Genomic DNA, 17,927 nt, shown 5'->3' with positions numbered 1-17,927 from the left:
ACCATGGCCACACTTAGCACCGCCCCATGCCACATGACCAAGTGGCAGCAGTATTGACCATTCGACTGCATTCTGAACTCCCATCTCAGGCACAGGCACTTTCCTAACCTGGACCCCAAGAACTCGCAGATAACACACCACAGTGCAAGAGTAAACCAAGACTTATAAGTTTCCTGTCTAAAACTTTGTCCCACCCGCTCAGCCTATGTGACCAGCCCCTGTTAATATCCAGGCCTTACCTCGTATAGTCGGCAAATCCTACCTCCCTTTCACTGCCGGGTTTCCCAACCGCTGCAAAAACCCACGCAGCAGTCGTGAGTTTTACATCGAGCTTTCAACTGCACTCTGGGAACTTGATTTAACTATCTTAATGAAGCATCCCACCTCTCCAAGATTGCACACTCTAACACCCTGATATCTGTTGCTGTAAAAAAGGCGGTGGATACATGTTGGGAAGGTATTCGCCACAGTTGAGTCTCCACCCCCCACAACAAGCATCCTCCATCTGTTGTGGCAGGAAGGTTAATATCGAAACCAATGACTGGGTTTTCCTGACTGTAAATGAAGCAATAATAAGCGGAGCCAGCAAATTTTAGACTAGTTATCAAGAAAATTATCTCCATTCTCTGTTGTCTTCTTTATTATCCGTTATGGCAATACCATGACTCCCACCAATGGAAAAATAAGGTATCAAAGGAAAGTTCACCTGCAAAAATGGCAGCGGCTCCCTTCATCATGCATACTTGCCACTTGCAGGCAACTTGTTTATCTGCCCCATGTAGGACAGAGTGGAAAATAGCACTGAGTCCAGACACTTGGGCAAATCTGAGTTTTCAGTTGTTGCATTAAGTATTCATTGCACAGTTTACAATGTGTAACTTTTTTATTTCTAGGCAAAAAGCCAAGTGCAGACAGGTAACAAACGTGGTTGTTGCAAAGTAGCCAAAAAATAAAAATCAAACTTCCAAAGCCATACTAACACCAGAAGGTGGTGGGAAAGTGTTGTTCTTGCCTGAGACCTCTGATTGCCAACTCCCAGCATACCTCAGATCAGGTGACGAAGTGGAGATAAGATCGACTTATTTCCACTTGTTGTACATGGTGCTCCAAGACACAGTGGGGGAAAATATCAGTGTTCTTTCATGTGCATTGCCACCTCTGGTCCAGTGGGAATATGACAAAAAAAAAATGTGAGTTACACTGGACCTGGATACGCTAGGCCCAGGACAGTTACGCTAGGCCCAGGGCAGTTATGCGGGACCTGGATATGCTAGGCTCAGGGCAGTTACACTGGATCTGGATACGCTAGGCCCAGGGCAGTTACGCTGGACCTGGATACGGTAGGCCCAGGGCAGTTACGCTGGACCTGGATACGCTAGGCCCAGGGCAGTTACGCTGGACCTGGATACGCTAGGCCCAGGGCAGTTACGCTGGACCTGGATACGCTAGGCCCAGGGCAGTTACGCTGGACCTGGATACGCTAGGCCCAGGGCAGTTACGCTGGACCTGGATACGCTAGGCCCAGGGCAGTTACGCTGGACCTGGATACGCTAGGCCCAGGGCAGTCACGCTGGATCTGGATACGATAGGCCCAGGGCAGTTACGCTGGACCTGGATACGCTAGGCCCAGGACAGTTACGCTAGGCCCAGGGCAGTTACGCTGGACCTGGGTACGCTAGGCCCAGGACAGTTTCGCTGGACCTGGATACGCTAGGCCCAGGGCAGTTACGCTGGACCTGGATACGCTAGGCCCAGGACAGTTACGCTGGACCTGGATACGCTAGGCCCAGGGCAGTTACGCTGGACCTGGATACGCTAGGCCCAGGACAGTTACACTGGACCTGGATACGCTAGGCCCAGGGCAGTTACGCTGGACCTGGATACGCTAGGCCCAGGACAGTTATGCTGGACCTGGATACGCTAGGCCCAGGACAGCTGCCACCAGTTTCAACAAGTTCTTGATTGGACAGAGTCTCCATCTTTCCCGTCAAACACTGGTGCATCAGTTGAGCATTCCTAAGGGAAGAGACTCCCAGGCCATGCACTTCCTCACTCCTGGACAAGCAAAACAGTGATGGGCTGTACACCGAGTGAAAGCAGGCCTACCAGATAGGGTGCTCACATTGAGATCCAAGCCTAGCACTTTGTGTGGACTCCTGAATATTAAAAAAGAACCCTTAAAATTATTTTCCTCTTTATAAACGGGGTCAATGAACACCACCGGTTTGAGGGTGGGAGTTGTAATTCTTACTCCCAAAACAACCGTCCATCAGAGCATACAGCCTCTCATGTTTGGCAGTACCCATTTGTCTCTATGAGCACAGCGCCCACACAACGTATTTAGATAAGATGACGTCACACTGATTCAGCATATTTTAGGCGGGTTGGTGCTTGAGCTCACAGGCTGCTGCATCCCAGCACTTTGTACCAGGATGGTCAAGTGAGCAGAGTTCCACCCTAAGTGCCTGAATACATTGATTTAACTTACTTATTTCCAATACTTTAATGTGAGTGTGGCTAAAAACCACCAGCCTGGTAAATAGGGTTTTTTTTTGTATGAGAAATATGGCAGCTATTAGAATCACTAAATTCTAAGGCAGGAAGAATTGCTGCAAAAACAGGAAAGTAGCTGAATTGTAAATAGTTTCCTACTATAAGTGAATAAAGCTAATTACAACCTCATATCAACCTGACCCTCAAGATCTGGGCTCATGGGGTTGGAGGAAACATATTAGCATGGATTGATATTGGTTAACAGGCAGGACTCAGAGAGCAGGAATAAACGTGTAATTTTCACAATGGCAGGGTTTAACTAGTTGAGTGCCACAAAGATTAGTGGTTAGGCCTCAGTTATTTTCAATCTATAATTAATGACTTAAAGAGGAAGGGGCTGAGTGCAATGCATCCAAGATGGCTGACTAAACAAAGATGCCCCCACGATCTATAGGGCACAAGCCAGGAGACTTTTGGGAATCAAGGAATGTAGGGATACAGTGGAAATGTGCTTGATGTAGAAGTTCAGCTGTGATCTTTTTAATACCAAAGCAGGTTTGAGAGGTCATGTGAACAAAACTAGCTGTTTCTTATGTTCGTTTGACATAACACGGTCATGTTATTTTGCAAAACATGAAAATAGCTGTGTAAGAGACTTTGTGGTTTACTTAGTTTAATAATAAACAAACTAATAAGTTGAACTCTGAACAGTTTGTACTTATACAGAAGCAGCAATAACCATAAAAAGAGAGAAAAGAAGGCAGTAAGTATAAGTAAGCTTATTCTTCAATTAAATATTGAAAATTTGAGTTCTGGTGATTCAAAAGAATCCTGGAGGATCAAAGTATACACAACAATCCTGCTGATTTTGTATGGACCAGGGCAATATTAAAATGGTTTTAATGGACATGCTTAAAGATTTTTTTTGCACTTATGTGTGATACACTAAAATAATGGTCAAAAGATGAAAAACATTTTGGAGAAAATCAAATGCTAAATGATATTATGCCCAACAATTTTCTGGAAACCCTAATTTCCATTGAAATCCATTTTAACTTCATTTGCTCTATTTCAAATAAATCACAGTGTAATACTTTAGCATTGATCTAAATATGTATTTACAATCTTCACAGTTCTGTTTAAATTATGAGGAACTCAGAAAATGATAGCAAACTGCAAAGTATTTTTGGCACTCTTGTAGTGTTGCATAATTTTTTACCAACTTTACTTTATAAGGCAGACATTATCATATTAGAATAAATAGTGTTGAGACTTAGTTCAATATTTATGTGGAGAAAAATCCATAGTAAATATTAAATGCACAGTGACTATTGTTTTCAGCACTTTCTTCAACATAGACATCAATGAGTGAGCATTAGTGGCATGCACTATGAGCAAGTTAAGACCACCCAGGTGTCATCTATTGTTTGCAGTCCAATTTCTTCTTTATCTTAGCAATAACGCAGTTCATTTCAGCCACTACTGGTCTCTCAGCCAATCTGCAAAGAAACATAACAAAAAACAGAAAACGCTGGTCTATGAGCATCTTTTAGAAAAATTTAGAAAAAAAACACATAAAACATGAGGTGTAAACCCTTCGTCCCAACTGGAAACTGGAAGGTAAGCAAGACCATTTCTGGTGCTGAATTAAACAAAGGGACAGGGAGAGGCTAAAGCAAAGAACATTGAAATGAAGAGTTAGAAATGCAGACTCTTGACAGAAAGAGGTAGATTTAATGGTCTTTACATAGATTTCTGTTTATTGCTGAGAAAAGAGACATGTCGAAGCTTTTCATCTTGCACTCATCAGGACACTCTCAAGAGTACCAATATGAGGGGAAAACTACAATTTATACAGTATGTGAAGAGAATGCTGATTGGTTAGAAGGAAAAACTGCCAAAACTTAAGTGCTTAGTAGGTCTGTCAGCAACCATATATAGTAATGGCAGATTATGAGGTTTTGGATAAGTGCCCTTCATCAGATTCACGTTTGATTGAAGGTGCAAGTTTTATTAGAAATGATATATTTACGATAGTACTTCCACAAAAATGTTAAGCGTGTTCATCAGGCAGTACTTTCCTCTTCTGAAAAAGAGAAGAACAGACTTAGCCTTATATTACCTCAGAGGCCTGGAGGGAACGGGGTCAGATTTAAGGTTAGAAAACCCAGAAGGTCAAGTTTCCCTGTTTGTCTCCAATTCCCATCTGCAGCCTGCCAGACTGAGTGGCTTCCTGGCTGTCGGGCGAGTAGGCCTTCATCACCAGGCCGCAGCCAGGGAATGGAGAGGAGGGAAGGAGAGATTGCAGGCCCCGTGGTGAGAGAGAATGGTGGGGACATACAAAAGGTAGATTTTGGGTGATGATGGGCCTCAGGGGAATATTGGGAGATTGAAAGCAACAGCCTGGTGCAATTGTGGTGATTTTTAGCTTAAAACCTGTTAGATCTCTAACCTTTTCAAGTTTTGATGAGAGGTTAGCAACCTGAAACGTTAGCCTGAATTGTACCACTGGCATCGGAGATTCAAGGTCAGGAGATCGGCCACCATCTTTAATTGAACAGCAGTGCCCAATTAGGAAGCCCCACTGCAGGCAAGGGCAGGCCCAGGGCCTGCTTTTCAGCCTGACATTGGATCCCAAAGCCAGCGGAAAAACTACAGCCCAATGTTTCAGGCCCATGAACTTTCATCAGACCAACGTTACTGTCTGAGGTCAGCCTCACAACTTCTTGAAACTGATGAATTCTTCAGTTTACCTCTCATTAGAGGAGATTTTCCTGGGTCTGCCCCCAGGTGCATTGGGTCAGCTTGCTGCAATGAGTATCAGAAAATGAACAGGTCTGAGTACATACCTGTAAGGGGACCCATTCCATTTCTGCCCATTCGTTTAAGTGGAAGAATCACCAATGTTTTCTTAGCAGGCATACGCTCTGACACATCCAGTACTCTGATATTTATCGCATTCATGCCATCCAGTGCAGCTGCGGAACATTTCTCCAGAGCCAGGGCTATTGCATTGGACACTCTACAAACATTATAAAGACAGGCAAGAGATAAGAGGGAAAAAATAAGAGAAATAGAGTAACAATCAAGTGTGGAAAGAGAAGAGGAGTTGAAAAGCAAGATTTGAAGAAAGAAACACAAATGATAACTTGGCTGCATATATATACATGGGACTGTAAAGACAACAATAGGCTTCTTGACTACCTGCTGAATCAGCAATCTTTAATGCTTCAATTGAATCAGCATTTGCTGTACAAGCCAGCATTTTGTTGCATCTTACCTTCATTATAATGCACTTTAGGTGCTGGGATTGGAGCCAGATGAGTGCCCTGTCGCAAATTTCATTATATCAGACCCAAATGCAGCATAATGTGGCTGGTGAACCTTGATCTCACTGACATCAGCAACAAAACTCTCAAAATGATTATCTTCCATTGGTTTTCTTTCTTCAGCTAGAATGCAACCATAGCTTGCAAAATGCTCAGTTCTTGATTGCTTTTTCTTAAAAAATGCATGCTGCCACTTCTACCAACAATCTGTTTACCTCCTGATTAAAAAGAACTTTGCAGAGTACAAGAACCCAGTAAATTCCTTGATTTTGATTAAGCATGTATGGAGTCCTGAAACCTCTCTGCCCTTGTTCTTGAAACGATAGTCAATATAATGGGGCATGCTCCATCTACGGCAATGGTATTTATAATATATGACCTGGTGTACATTGGTATACTGACTATATCACTGGAGTAATAATTCAGAGGCCTGGACTAATAATCCAGAGTGAATGGATGTTTGAATGGCTCGCCACATTTCCTGACCCCACCTCCCCCGCTGCAACACGGCTGGAAAATTCCGCCCATGGTATTTAAGGCATGGTAATGTAGATAAGTATTTGGCTAAGGGATAGGAGCCTGAGAATAATGGTGCACTGATGTTTTTCTGACGAGGGAAATATAGGACATAGGAATGGGTGTCGGCCCTTTAACCTCTTCAGCCTGTTCAATATTCTTCTCCGCCGATGCTGCCAGACCTGCTGAGTTTTTCCAGGTATTTCTGTTTTTGTTTTGGATTTCCAGCATCCGCAGTTTTTTGTTTTTATTTTTATTTAATGAGATCACGACTGATCTGCTTCTTAACTCCATGTAACCGCCTTTGCCTCATATCCCTTAATACTTTTGGATGACAAAAATTTATCATTTCAGCTTTAAAATTTACAATTGATCCAACATCAGTTGTTATTTGTGGAAGAGAGTTCCAAACTTTTACCACCCTTGTGTTGAAGTTTTCCTAGTTACACTCCTGAAAAGTCTGGTTCAAATTTTAAAACTATGCCTCCTAGTACTAAAATCCCAACCAGCAGAAATAGTTTTTCTCTATCTGCCTGATCTGTTCCCCCTACTGTCTTGTAAATGTCAATCAAATCACGTTTTAACCTTCTAAATTCCAGGGAGTGCAACACTAGTTTGTGTAATCTCTCCTTGTAATTTAAACCTTGGAGCTAAGGTATCATTCTGGTAAATCTATGCTGCATTCCTTCCAAGGCCAGTATATCCTCCCTAAGGTGTGGTGCCCAGAACTACTCTCAGTACACCAGAGGTGGTCCAAGCGGGGCTTTGTATAGCTGAAACATGACTTCCACCCTTTTGCACTCTAGCCCTCTACTTGTAAAGGCCATTAGCCTTTCTGATTATTTTCTGTTCTTTTTCTGTTCCTTTTCATGTCATCTTAATGATCTGCACCTTCACGCCTTTTTGGATTTCCAGTGTCTCTAGCTTTCCTCTCTCCCTTCATGTAGCATTACAGTTGTCTGAGGATTGATAATCATGGATCTCCACATGTCTATTCCTGCAGCAGTTTTTTGACAATGCTATGATATCACAATTGAGCAAGGAGAAGAGGCAGGCCCCATGAACTACCTCAGCCAGTAGCAGACTGAATTCCTGTCTTTAATATTCTTAAGCACAGACTCTGGCTACATGAGCTAACCATCCTACTTCTAGCGTTTCACCATTTAGAATGCACCCTGTTTTATGTAGTCCAAAAAAGTATGAGGAAGGTGCAAAAGCAGAGGGTCTTGCAGTGCATATTCACAAATCTTTGAAGGTGCCAGGGCAAGTTGATTAGTGTATGGGGTACTTGGCTTTATAAATAGGGGCACTGAATGAAAAAAATCAAGGAAGTCATGCTAGACCTTTACAAATCACTGCTTAGGCCTCAGCTGGAGTACGGTTTACAATTTGGGCACTACTTTATGATGAATATCAAGGAGTAGAGAGGAGGTTTACTGGATGATACCAAGAATGCAGAACTTCACTTTTATGCAGAGATTGGAGAAGTTGGATTGGTTGAAAGGAGGCTGAATAGAGGCATTCAAATTCAAAACTGTGAGTAGTTTTGTTAGAGCTAGTAGAGAGAAACTATTTCCTCTGGTAAGTGTGCCGGTAACCAGAAATCATCAATTTAAAAGAATTGGTAAAAGAACTCGAGAGCAAATGAGGAGAAATTGTTTCTTGCACAAGGTTGTTATGATCTGGAAAGCACATCTGAAAGGGTGGTGGAATCAGATTTCATAGGAACTTTCAAGAGGCAATTGGACATGTATTTGAAGAGAATGAATTTGCTGGGATGTGGGGGGAAAGCTGGAATGTGGAACTAATTTGGACAGAGTGTCACTGGCAAGACTAGCATTTATTGCCCATTCATAATTGAGAAGGTTGTGGTGGTCCACCTTATTGAATTCACCTGAGTGGCTTGCTAGGTCATTTCACAGGGCAGTTAAGAGTCATCCACATTTCTGTGGGTCTGAGTCACATATAGGCCAGACCAGATAAGGGTGGTAGATTTCCTTCTCTAAAGGAAGTTAGTGAACCAAACTGATTTTCACAGCAATCCAGTACTTTCATGGTCACTATTATTGATACTAGTTTTCCAGGTTTGTTTAATGAACTGAATTTAAATTTCCCAGCTGGGATTTGAACTCACGCCTTCCAAATCATTAGTCTAAGCCTTTGGATTACTACTCTAGTAATATAACTGTGCTACTGCACCCTCAATCTAGGGTAGTCAACATAGTGGGCTGAGTTTTCTGGGGCCTTTGGGGACAGGAATAGGCGGAATATCGGGATGGAAGGTCTCATCGTCACGTCGTTGCCAGATGTTCCCAACAGTGCCCAACATGGCAGGAAGACATTGTGCATGAATGTGGCAGGAAGGCATTGTGCAGGAAGGTAATTGAAGCAATTGAGTGTGGAGCAGTGCAGGCACCTGCAAATGAAGAAAGGTGCCAGCACTCTTGGGCCATGCCAGCAGAGTCTGATCTGGGCATTGGCACTTGAGCACCAGAAACAGTGGTGGGGGGGTGGGGATTGTTGTGTGGGGAAGGGTGCGTTTGGATAAGGGGCCTTGGAGAGAAGCCATATGCCATGGCCCTCATTCACTCAGGGTTCAGGGCTTCCAGTGAGGAGGAGGAGCAGCAGAGAGGAAGGGAGATGCAGCCATAGGCGACAGGGCACCAGCAGCCTCGGGGCCAACAGGAGGGCCTGCCTCAGGGTGGAGGTGCAGGAAAAGGGTACAGACGAGTACATGATCAGCCCCTGAACACAGAAGAGGCTACCCTCCAGAGAGGGTGTACCACCAGAGGCTCAGCTACATTCAAATGTCTGAGCGGCAGTGTATCTCAAAACTGTGCATCTGCAGGAAGGCCGTCACTGACCTGTGTGCCATGATGGAGGATGAGCTGAGGTCCATGAGTGTTGGTAGGCACCCAATGCCAGTGACACTGAAGATCACCACAGCTCTGAACTTCTACTCCTTAGGATCTTTCTAGGGATCCACTAGAAATATGTGTGGAATCTCGCAGTCTGCAGCACATTTGTGCAACAGTGTGTTGACCACTGCCATGTTCAAGAGGGCCAGTGAATATGTGCATTTCTGCACCGACCTGGATAGTCAAGCTGAGAAAATCATTCACTTTGGTGCCATCACTGGATTCCCCCAGGTCAAGGGTGTGATCAACTGCATATATATGGCCATCAAGGCTCCCACAGACCAGCCAGCAGTCTTCATCAACAGAAAGGGTTTCCATTCCATTCATTTCCAAGTGGTCTGTGACCATCCTTCAGGTGTGTGCACGGTTCCCAGGTAGCAGCCACGATGCTTACAAACTTCAACAGTCTTAATTGCCTCAACTTTTCAGGCTTGTCCACCTTCAGGCAAGGATGCTCAGGGACAAGGATTACCCACTAGAGATATGTTTATTAATACCTGTGAGGAATCACGCGTGGATGCAAAAGACAGGGACAGCACCTGCCACAGAGGAACGAGTGACCATCAAGAAGGCCACAAGGCTTCTGACTATGCCTCAAGGAATCTGTTGGAGCCCCTCAGTATGCCCCAGCGAAGGTCTGTGTGTTTTGGTAGTCTGCCGTGCACTTCAAATTCTGGCGCAGCAGAGCAGGGAGGCGTTGAACAATGGGGACATCGTGGATCACAATGTCTCCCCTAATGATGAGGATGTGGAAATGGCTGAAACCAGGTGATGTAAGATAAAGGACCCCAAGGACCAGAGGCAAGAGGCAATGAGATACATGCAAAGGAGACTCAGGTTGTGTTAATACATAGCTGTTTTAATTGACCCTTACTGCCTGTTGGATCCACACCAATAAAGCCTTATCTTTCTGTAGCCCTACTGTCACCTTCTTCATTTCCATTCCATTCCCTGCAGCCAATGGCATATTGCACAGCGGCAAGGGGGAAGCATTGACTGCTCTTGGCATGGTCACTCATAACCAGCCGCTCAAGGGAGTCAGGATATAACTGAAGTCATATAGCAGCAAAACATGGAAGGAGATGTCATGCTACCTGATTAAATCTTTATTAAATGGCACAAGAAATGTGAGGCTTCACGTCACGACACTCTTTTCACCTATGAACCCCGTACAGCTAGGTGTTCTTTTTGAATCTCTCACGCAGACTTCTACATGACAGTCCTCCTGCATTTGCAGCTGAGATAGAGGCAGACTGCTGACCTTGCTGCTATGTGGCCTAAGGTGACCTTAGCAGCTGCTGTCTGGTTGCCTGAGGCCTGGAGGGCCCCAGCATGCTGAGGGACTTCTGCACCAGTGCCAGACCCTTCTCTGGCATTATGGCAACTTGAGGCGCTGGTTTCACTGGCATCCGAGTGGCTGTCCACACCAGAAGCACCTGAGATGAGCCCCCAGATGTAGAAGGCAGCCGTTCCTATTCCCTTGTAAGGCATACTTGTACCTCCCGGCTGACCTGAGAAGTATGAGAACCTGATGGAGACTTCAGATGCCTCATGCCCCTCTCACCTTGCTATTGCTACACTGAGCTCAAGGATGATGCAATGAGTGGTCTGCTGGATCTGGCTCTCCCTGAGGGTTACCAATCCCTCGATGGTGGAATCCAAGCAAGCACGTGCCAGAGATATGGCAGCACTCATGGCCTGGTTAGACACCTCCGTTGTCTGTACATGGATGTGCACAGCCTCTGGAATTTCCACCAGATTTCCATTACCTCACACTACAGTTTCAGCATTTGCCAACTTGTTGATGACTCCAGAGGCCCGTCATCAGCCTGGGGCTCAGCACTGCCCCCTGACCTCCAACTGTCCACCAACTGTCAGTGGCTTCAGCTGTCACAGCCTCCATCAATTCCATCAGATGCTCGGGCGCATCTGTGATGTGCTTACCAGCTTGTGACCCTGAATCTATGCATGGACCCACCGACATGAGAGTATCTGCAATGGTGGAGGGTGCAAGGAAATGATGTGACAATGCACCCTCTGAGGTCCTCTCCTGCTTCTCAGAGGTGGCTGTCTGTCCCTCACTAACTGCAATTCTCTGTTCTTCTGTCTGATCTGCATGAGAGAACAGATAGATTACAGAGTTCCTGTTGCATCCGACCAATTACTTTTAGTGTGGAGCCCCATGTGTCCAGTGGTAGCCACATGGGCACTGTACCTCAATGTGCACCAGAGACTCAATTGATCCTTTCACTTAACCACTCACTCCCTTGTGCCTGCACTCCTGTCTTGCCTTCAGCGATGGAGCAGCCACTGTGCTGCCAGTCAGTTCTAATGTCTCCTTCTCCAAAGGGTCAGAATGGCCAGGAACCCTCTGCTGGCCTTTACATGTTCCTTCATGTTATGGGCTACCTTCTTGCAAGCACAAAAATGAACACTGTTAGGCACCCCACAAAGACAAGCGCAATGCCAGTGCTGGTGGCAGCCCAGCGGGCCAAGGTGGGGGCACACAAATGCCCCCTGCATGCTGCCACTCTTGAGGGACCTTAATGGAGTCAGAAATCATAGACTGAACCTCTCACCAAGATACAGCCATGTCTCTGATAGGATATTCTGCTGCCTGACCCCATTGACACTTACTGGGTGGTCACTCCCTCCCCAACAAATGCACCTTTTTGCATTGCCACATAGAAGCCCCAAAGGGAAAACAGTTATGGAGTACTCACCTTGGAAGAACAAATATGCATTTGTGGCTCTGGATTCAGGTTCTGAGGGTGACCCCATGGTTGCTGGCCTCCTCTCAATCTCCATCCAAGATTGCTTGGTCAATTGGACCACTCTCCTCCAGTTGTCCCTGGGGAAGAGGCCCTCCTGCCTTGCCTTTGCAGCCTGAAGAAGAGCTGTAATAGAGGCAGCGCTAAAACATAGGGCCACCCAATGTCTTCCTTCTGTCATTGTCTCCGCCACTTTTCTTCCTTTCTAAAGATGCCCTGTTAGTCCCCATTACATTGAACGCTGGGAGTCCTCTAAATATGGCGCTTGCACCTTCTGCAGCGTGACCTTACTCCACCTCCACTGCCCACTACCCACCTCCACTCCCTCAAGGTTGGCCCTCATGCCTGCCAACTCTTAATTGGCCAGTGGGCGCAAGATTGCCCGTGGCCAATCAATCCCTGTCCAAGCAGCTCCCATTTCCGACCTTGATGGTGGGATCTATGCCCTAGCTGGAAAATTCAGCTCAGTGTATTTTAGCAGAGTGCTAAGTGAGTTAATATGGCAAGGTGTCCTTGCAACTTTCGATTTCATGTGATTCAGGGGGTTATGTATCTGTGTCAAGAATACCTTGTGCTGCATTCATTGCATTGTATTTCATACTTTCAGGAGTACTCCCTGTCACCTGGGATTGTCCCCAACAAAGGAACCAACTGCTGTCTGGTTCCAGCACTGCCTCATGTATGCCACTGTTGTGTGCCGAGTTCTCACATAGGCCACTGACCTTGGCAGACATAGACTTTTGGACTTCTATGAGTTCTCAGAATGTTGGATTGTTTTCCTAACTGTTATCATCTCTTGGATTTTAAGTAGTAACTTGACAAATTTACATTCCAGGTAGTGCTTTGCTAGCAGAGAGAACAAATTTGAAATTGCCTCCTTTGACTCTATAATATTGAAATATCAATGTGGGCATTCAGGAAAGATGCTAGAACATTTGTATTGTATTTTCATGTCTTCATTGCCACTGATGTTGCAAAGTGTTCAGTGCAGATTTCTGCTCTGTGTTAACATCACTCAGGTTTGATATTCTGAAATATCACTCAGATTTCCAGCATGTACTGAATGGCCGGATGTGCACTTTCTTGCTTAAAGAGTATCCTCCACTTGAAATCTTGGCCTATGAGGCTTGGAGTCAAACTGATACAGCAGGGAATCGGCTGTTGGAGTTCTGCCCAGCAGTAGTCGGCCTTTCTTCATCCATGAACACTGCCTCTTTACCACAGTGGTCAGTTCCTCACCTTTTTTTCATACATCACCGTCACCATCAGAAGCTGTGCTGGAAAGACACTGAAGCTGGCCTTTTTCACCTACATTCAACTGCCTGCTTTCCTGGTCCCTGGGAAAACACCCACACCAATTAACTCATGAAGTATGTTAAAGTTTGAGGTATATAGCCTCATTAACATATATAAATGACTTGCATCGCGAGTGCAGTTTAGTCACCCTTCCCCAACTGCCTTTAAAACTACAAGTGGGTGAGTTCGAGGAGGGTTGGAGTTGGGTTTAGATTTTCAAAAAAATACCATCACTCTTGGCCCCCTCCTGCAAGGTGTTAAATTTGTCCCATATAACTGGGAATGGGAAACCAGTGGAATGTCACCTGCTCAATTTTCCTTTTCCATCACCAATACTACTCTGGTTTATTTGCAAAATCATTGAGGAAATGTGGGCTCTGCAATCTGCAACTTGGGGCAGAATTTTCTGCCTGTCAGGCGGGCTGGGCTGGGCGGGAGCGGGTGCAGGCGGGCGCGGACCTGATCAGTGCCCCCGATCGGGTCCACGCCGCCATTTTACGTGGGGAAGCCAATTAAGGCACAGAGATGCCTCAGGGAGATTAGTTTTAAGTCCAAAAGGTTTAATAAAGTGGCGAGAAAATTTTTACATGTCCCCTCATGTGAAACTGGGACATGTGCATTAATTTCAGTAAAAATTTTTGTCAAAATTTAAAATCATTCATGAAACCGCATCCCACCTGTGGATGAGGTTCCATGAAAAATGCGAAGGCCGCCTGGGCTCTTCGCTTGCCCGCCAACCTTAAGGTTGGACGGGCAGCTCCATTAATTACTTTAATTGAAAGTTAAATGGCTTTAATAGGCCTTTGACAGTTCGGCGGACCGAGTCGGCTGCGCGCCCGCCAAACTGAAAGTCTGAATGACGCACCGTGATGTCGGGACGCACACCCAACGTCACCACGCATCATCTTACGCCTCGGCGAGTGGGCCACGCCCCCACTCGCCGAGCCAAAGATTCAGCCCTTGGTGCACTGAAGTGGGATGTAACATTTGATAATGGTTAGTGAGGTGAAAACCAAGAGCCTGGCCATATACTCCAGCTTGGCTGTGCCCCATACTCTCTAAGACCTTAAAGAATATTATGCCCACTGTTCAAAGAATAAAGGCTGTATTCTGGAGGACATCACCATCATTTACTGTCCCTTCTGTCTGTACTGATTCAGAGTGCCTTATGGGCTGACAGGTTTAACTAACAGTGCAAACCCACTACATCGTTTCTCTCACATGAAGGATAGCTCAGTCTAATAGTCTTTGCTTGCTAGCTGCAGTTCAATGCTTTTCCTATCTAAATTTATGTTAACAGTTCTGGTTGTACTTACAGGCATTTAGGCATATATCTTTTTCATCTGAAACTTCCAACTATTTCTATATATGGGCTGTCGTGATGCTTCACATAAAAGTTGTGTTTCATTTTGAGCAAATTGATTAACTTTCAATAACTGCTTTTCTGAAGCTGTTCGTCAGATCAGTATGCCTTTTGCAACTTCCTACATTCTTCAATTTGATGAAGATGGGTGAGAAAAGATTGACAGCTGCATCAGTGTCCACTCTATCCATTAGATCATATAACTTCATACATTACCCTGCACAATTTCTAATAATACTAACTACTGGGAATGCATAAAAAGGAAAAAAAAACTGTGGCCAAGTTCAGGAAAATTTATCCCTGGTTTCATAAGACAATAAAAACAAACTAGAGATCATGTTAACCATGGCACATACTGGACACACGCACCAAATCCATACGCCCAAACTTGTCAAGTTCCTTTGCAAAGGGCTGTTGTGCACCTATAGTGACCTCATCTCCTAGGGACTTGAATCTCATTACTAAAACGTGCTTTTGTTTGTATTATTCTGTGCTCCGAAACCACACAATATTGTACCCCTGCTCCTGGATTAATGAAAATTGTGTGCTTTATATCATTAAAAGGCTCAAAAGTGTAATTGCAGGCACCTTCTGATTGGTTTCTTAATATCAATATTGCAAGATACACATTGTTCAAGACAATGAATTCCTACAGTTTATTATAATGACATTTTTTAAGTACACTGCTTAACACATTTTTCATCTCCAAAGAAGAATTGCACCCCCAAGGAAAGCAAATAATATGTCTCTTTGCAAGCAAAGTAATTAAAGTTAATATTACTCCTGTCAAAGCACTGGCCCAAAATTTGTTGTTGCAGTCTTGCAAATTTGTTTTAAGTGCTAAGCCTGAAGGTACTGCCTTGCCCTTGAAAAAGAATGTTTTGGAAAGGTTGAAGCTGTCAAATTGTCCAATGCAGTTTATGCAGAAATCAATTCAATTATTCTTTATTCTGACTGAGATCGGTCACCTGCAATCTGCTACCCTGTGGCGCCACATGTTGGTATACCAATATACTGCATCACTGTCCAGTTTTCCTGTCAGACTTAAAGCAATTTAAACCAAACGCTTGTTTTTGTAAACTGTATAGTTATCCTGTGGGACTAATGATTATGATAGTGGTAATGACAATGAAGCCAAGCATCAATAATTATACTGTGTTTTTCTAGGTTGCAGAGACAAGGTGCAAAAAGGTTTGTACTTCTAAATCTGATTTGAGATCCAATGACTTCAGCATCGTTGGAAGCTTGCCACGTGACTTTGAATTGTCTAATTATGACTGCTATGGAAAACCCATAGAAGTTAACAACAGTCTTGGGAAGCTCCAGTTAAAAAATAATAAGAAGCCTCCACCTCCAAAGCCTGTCATCCCAACTGAAGCAAAGCGAATTGACCTCTATGCAAGAGCTGTGTTTCCATTTTGTTTCCTCTTCTTTAATGTGATATATTGGTCTGCTTATCTATGATCATTCCACTGCTGGTTTTCATTGTATGAGATATGTCAGATATCATTGAACCCTGCCCCCATATCTCTTAAGCATATTTCTTTCATTGTTAATGCTCTGTGATTGAAAATTGATCCGTAACCAGATGCATTTGTCAAATTTGAATGAAAGCATGTAATTGCAATGTGTACACTATAACCAAACAATGTTGTATATAGCTGTACAGCACCCAGGCTGCTTTGGAGATCATGATGGATAAACTACACTACAGTCTTTCTACTACTCTAAGAATAACATATTTATGGGGTTGTGATGGATCATTTAAAATGTGCTGCAATCTTTCTGGTATCTGATACTTATGCATGCACGTTTAATGTTACTGAGATACAAATTAAGTATGACTATGTGTGCAATTATGAAAAATTCTATATCTTCCAAATAGTAAAGAGTAGACACTTTGATAGTTTTGTTTTAACTTAAATTATGTTCTAAAAACAAAGTACCTCAGTATTTTCTTTATCAAATGTGAGCTGTAGTTCATACCACCTTCATTTTTAAATGACAGAAAATAGTACAAACCATTCCTGTCAATGTCAAATTTTGATAGAATGTTTAAATTGCCAAAATAATTTATTTAAGTGATTGTATTATTGAGATGTTCTGGTGTCAAAATAAATATATCAGTTGTATATCTGTATTAATTCCTGCTTCAATAATGGATCACATGAATGGGCATATGTCAGTTCTGTGGAAGTTCACTGATATCTGTTCTGAAATCAAGTACATACAAATTTGATGGTGGCAAATTATGTGAATTATATCCCCAAAGTGAAGACGAAAGAGAAGGGAATGAAGTTAATCTCAAATTGTGTTTTTAATGCTTTTATTTCATACATCTAGACAGAATCTATTTATATTTGTATATCCTGTGTGCATCTCAAAATCTAGATTCTGTTTGTTTTGATGACTGAGGATGAACTAGTTGTGTACAAGACAGACTACAGGTATACTTGGAATGCACAATGCTGCAGGTGGTCTATAGGATATAATAACATAAGAACTTATGCTTAAATATACTTACTTGTAATAAATATTTTCTGTTCATTAAACCAACTAAATTCCATATGTAACATTGAATTCCTTGACATGATGTGTCTACTTTTCCAAAAGAATATTCTACCTAGAAAAACTCAACAAAGTTTTTATCCTCTGGTGCCCTCCTCAGAAGCAAGCAATGGATCTTGATAAATGAAGCTTTGCCTTCTTATAACAATGCCAACATAGAGTTTCTAATATGTTTTCCCACCTTTAGTTGGTCAATGGGAAATGCCTTAAAAAGCAATATTCTTTGCAGTGAATATACCACTTTTAATGGAGTGGTTGATATGTCAGAGACAATCATGATATCTGTTTGGGCAGTCTTTGATAACATTGAATAATGGGCTAACTTATTCACACAGATCTACAGGTCTCTGGATAGTCATGGAAGTTGTGGGGTTAGGAGGCAGGAGTTGGAGGCTTGTAGGGGTAGTCAGTGGGTCAGGAGAGTTGGGGGTCGAGGGTGGAGTCAGGGGGGTCAGTGTGAGTGATTGGAGGCCCAGGTGTTAGACCACGGGCAGGATTTTCAGCTCGGCATGCGGACACACACTCAGCACGTGATCATGTCGGGTGAGCGCCTGCCAACAATTAAAAGGACTATTAAGCCCCTTAATTAATTAAATTGAATTTTTCACTGCTTGTCGAACCTTATGGTTGGCAAGCAGGCGAATAGGCCAGGCGGCCTTTGCATTTTTGCGAA

At 43.7% G+C, this 17,927-nt stretch overlaps 1 protein-coding gene across 1 annotated transcript in view; it reads left to right on the top strand.

The window, feature by feature from the left end:
- Positions 1–17,264, top strand: part of glrbb (glycine receptor, beta b) — a 209,982-nt gene extending 192,718 nt beyond the window's left edge. The window contains exon 10 of the mRNA XM_078540630.1: positions 15,854–17,264. Within this exon, the coding sequence (XP_078396756.1) occupies positions 15,854–16,150 (297 nt within the window). The 3' untranslated portion in view covers positions 16,151–17,264. The remainder of the gene's footprint in view (positions 1–15,853) is intronic.
- Positions 17,265–17,927: the final 663 nt, after the last annotated feature.

Source organism: Cetorhinus maximus, chromosome 1, assembly GCF_964194155.1.
Source record: "Cetorhinus maximus chromosome 1, sCetMax3.hap1.1, whole genome shotgun sequence".
Taxonomy (NCBI): Eukaryota; Metazoa; Chordata; class Chondrichthyes; order Lamniformes; family Cetorhinidae; genus Cetorhinus; species Cetorhinus maximus.
Note: the sequence above shows the minus strand (reverse complement) of the source record. Positions and strands in the feature narration are given on the sequence as shown.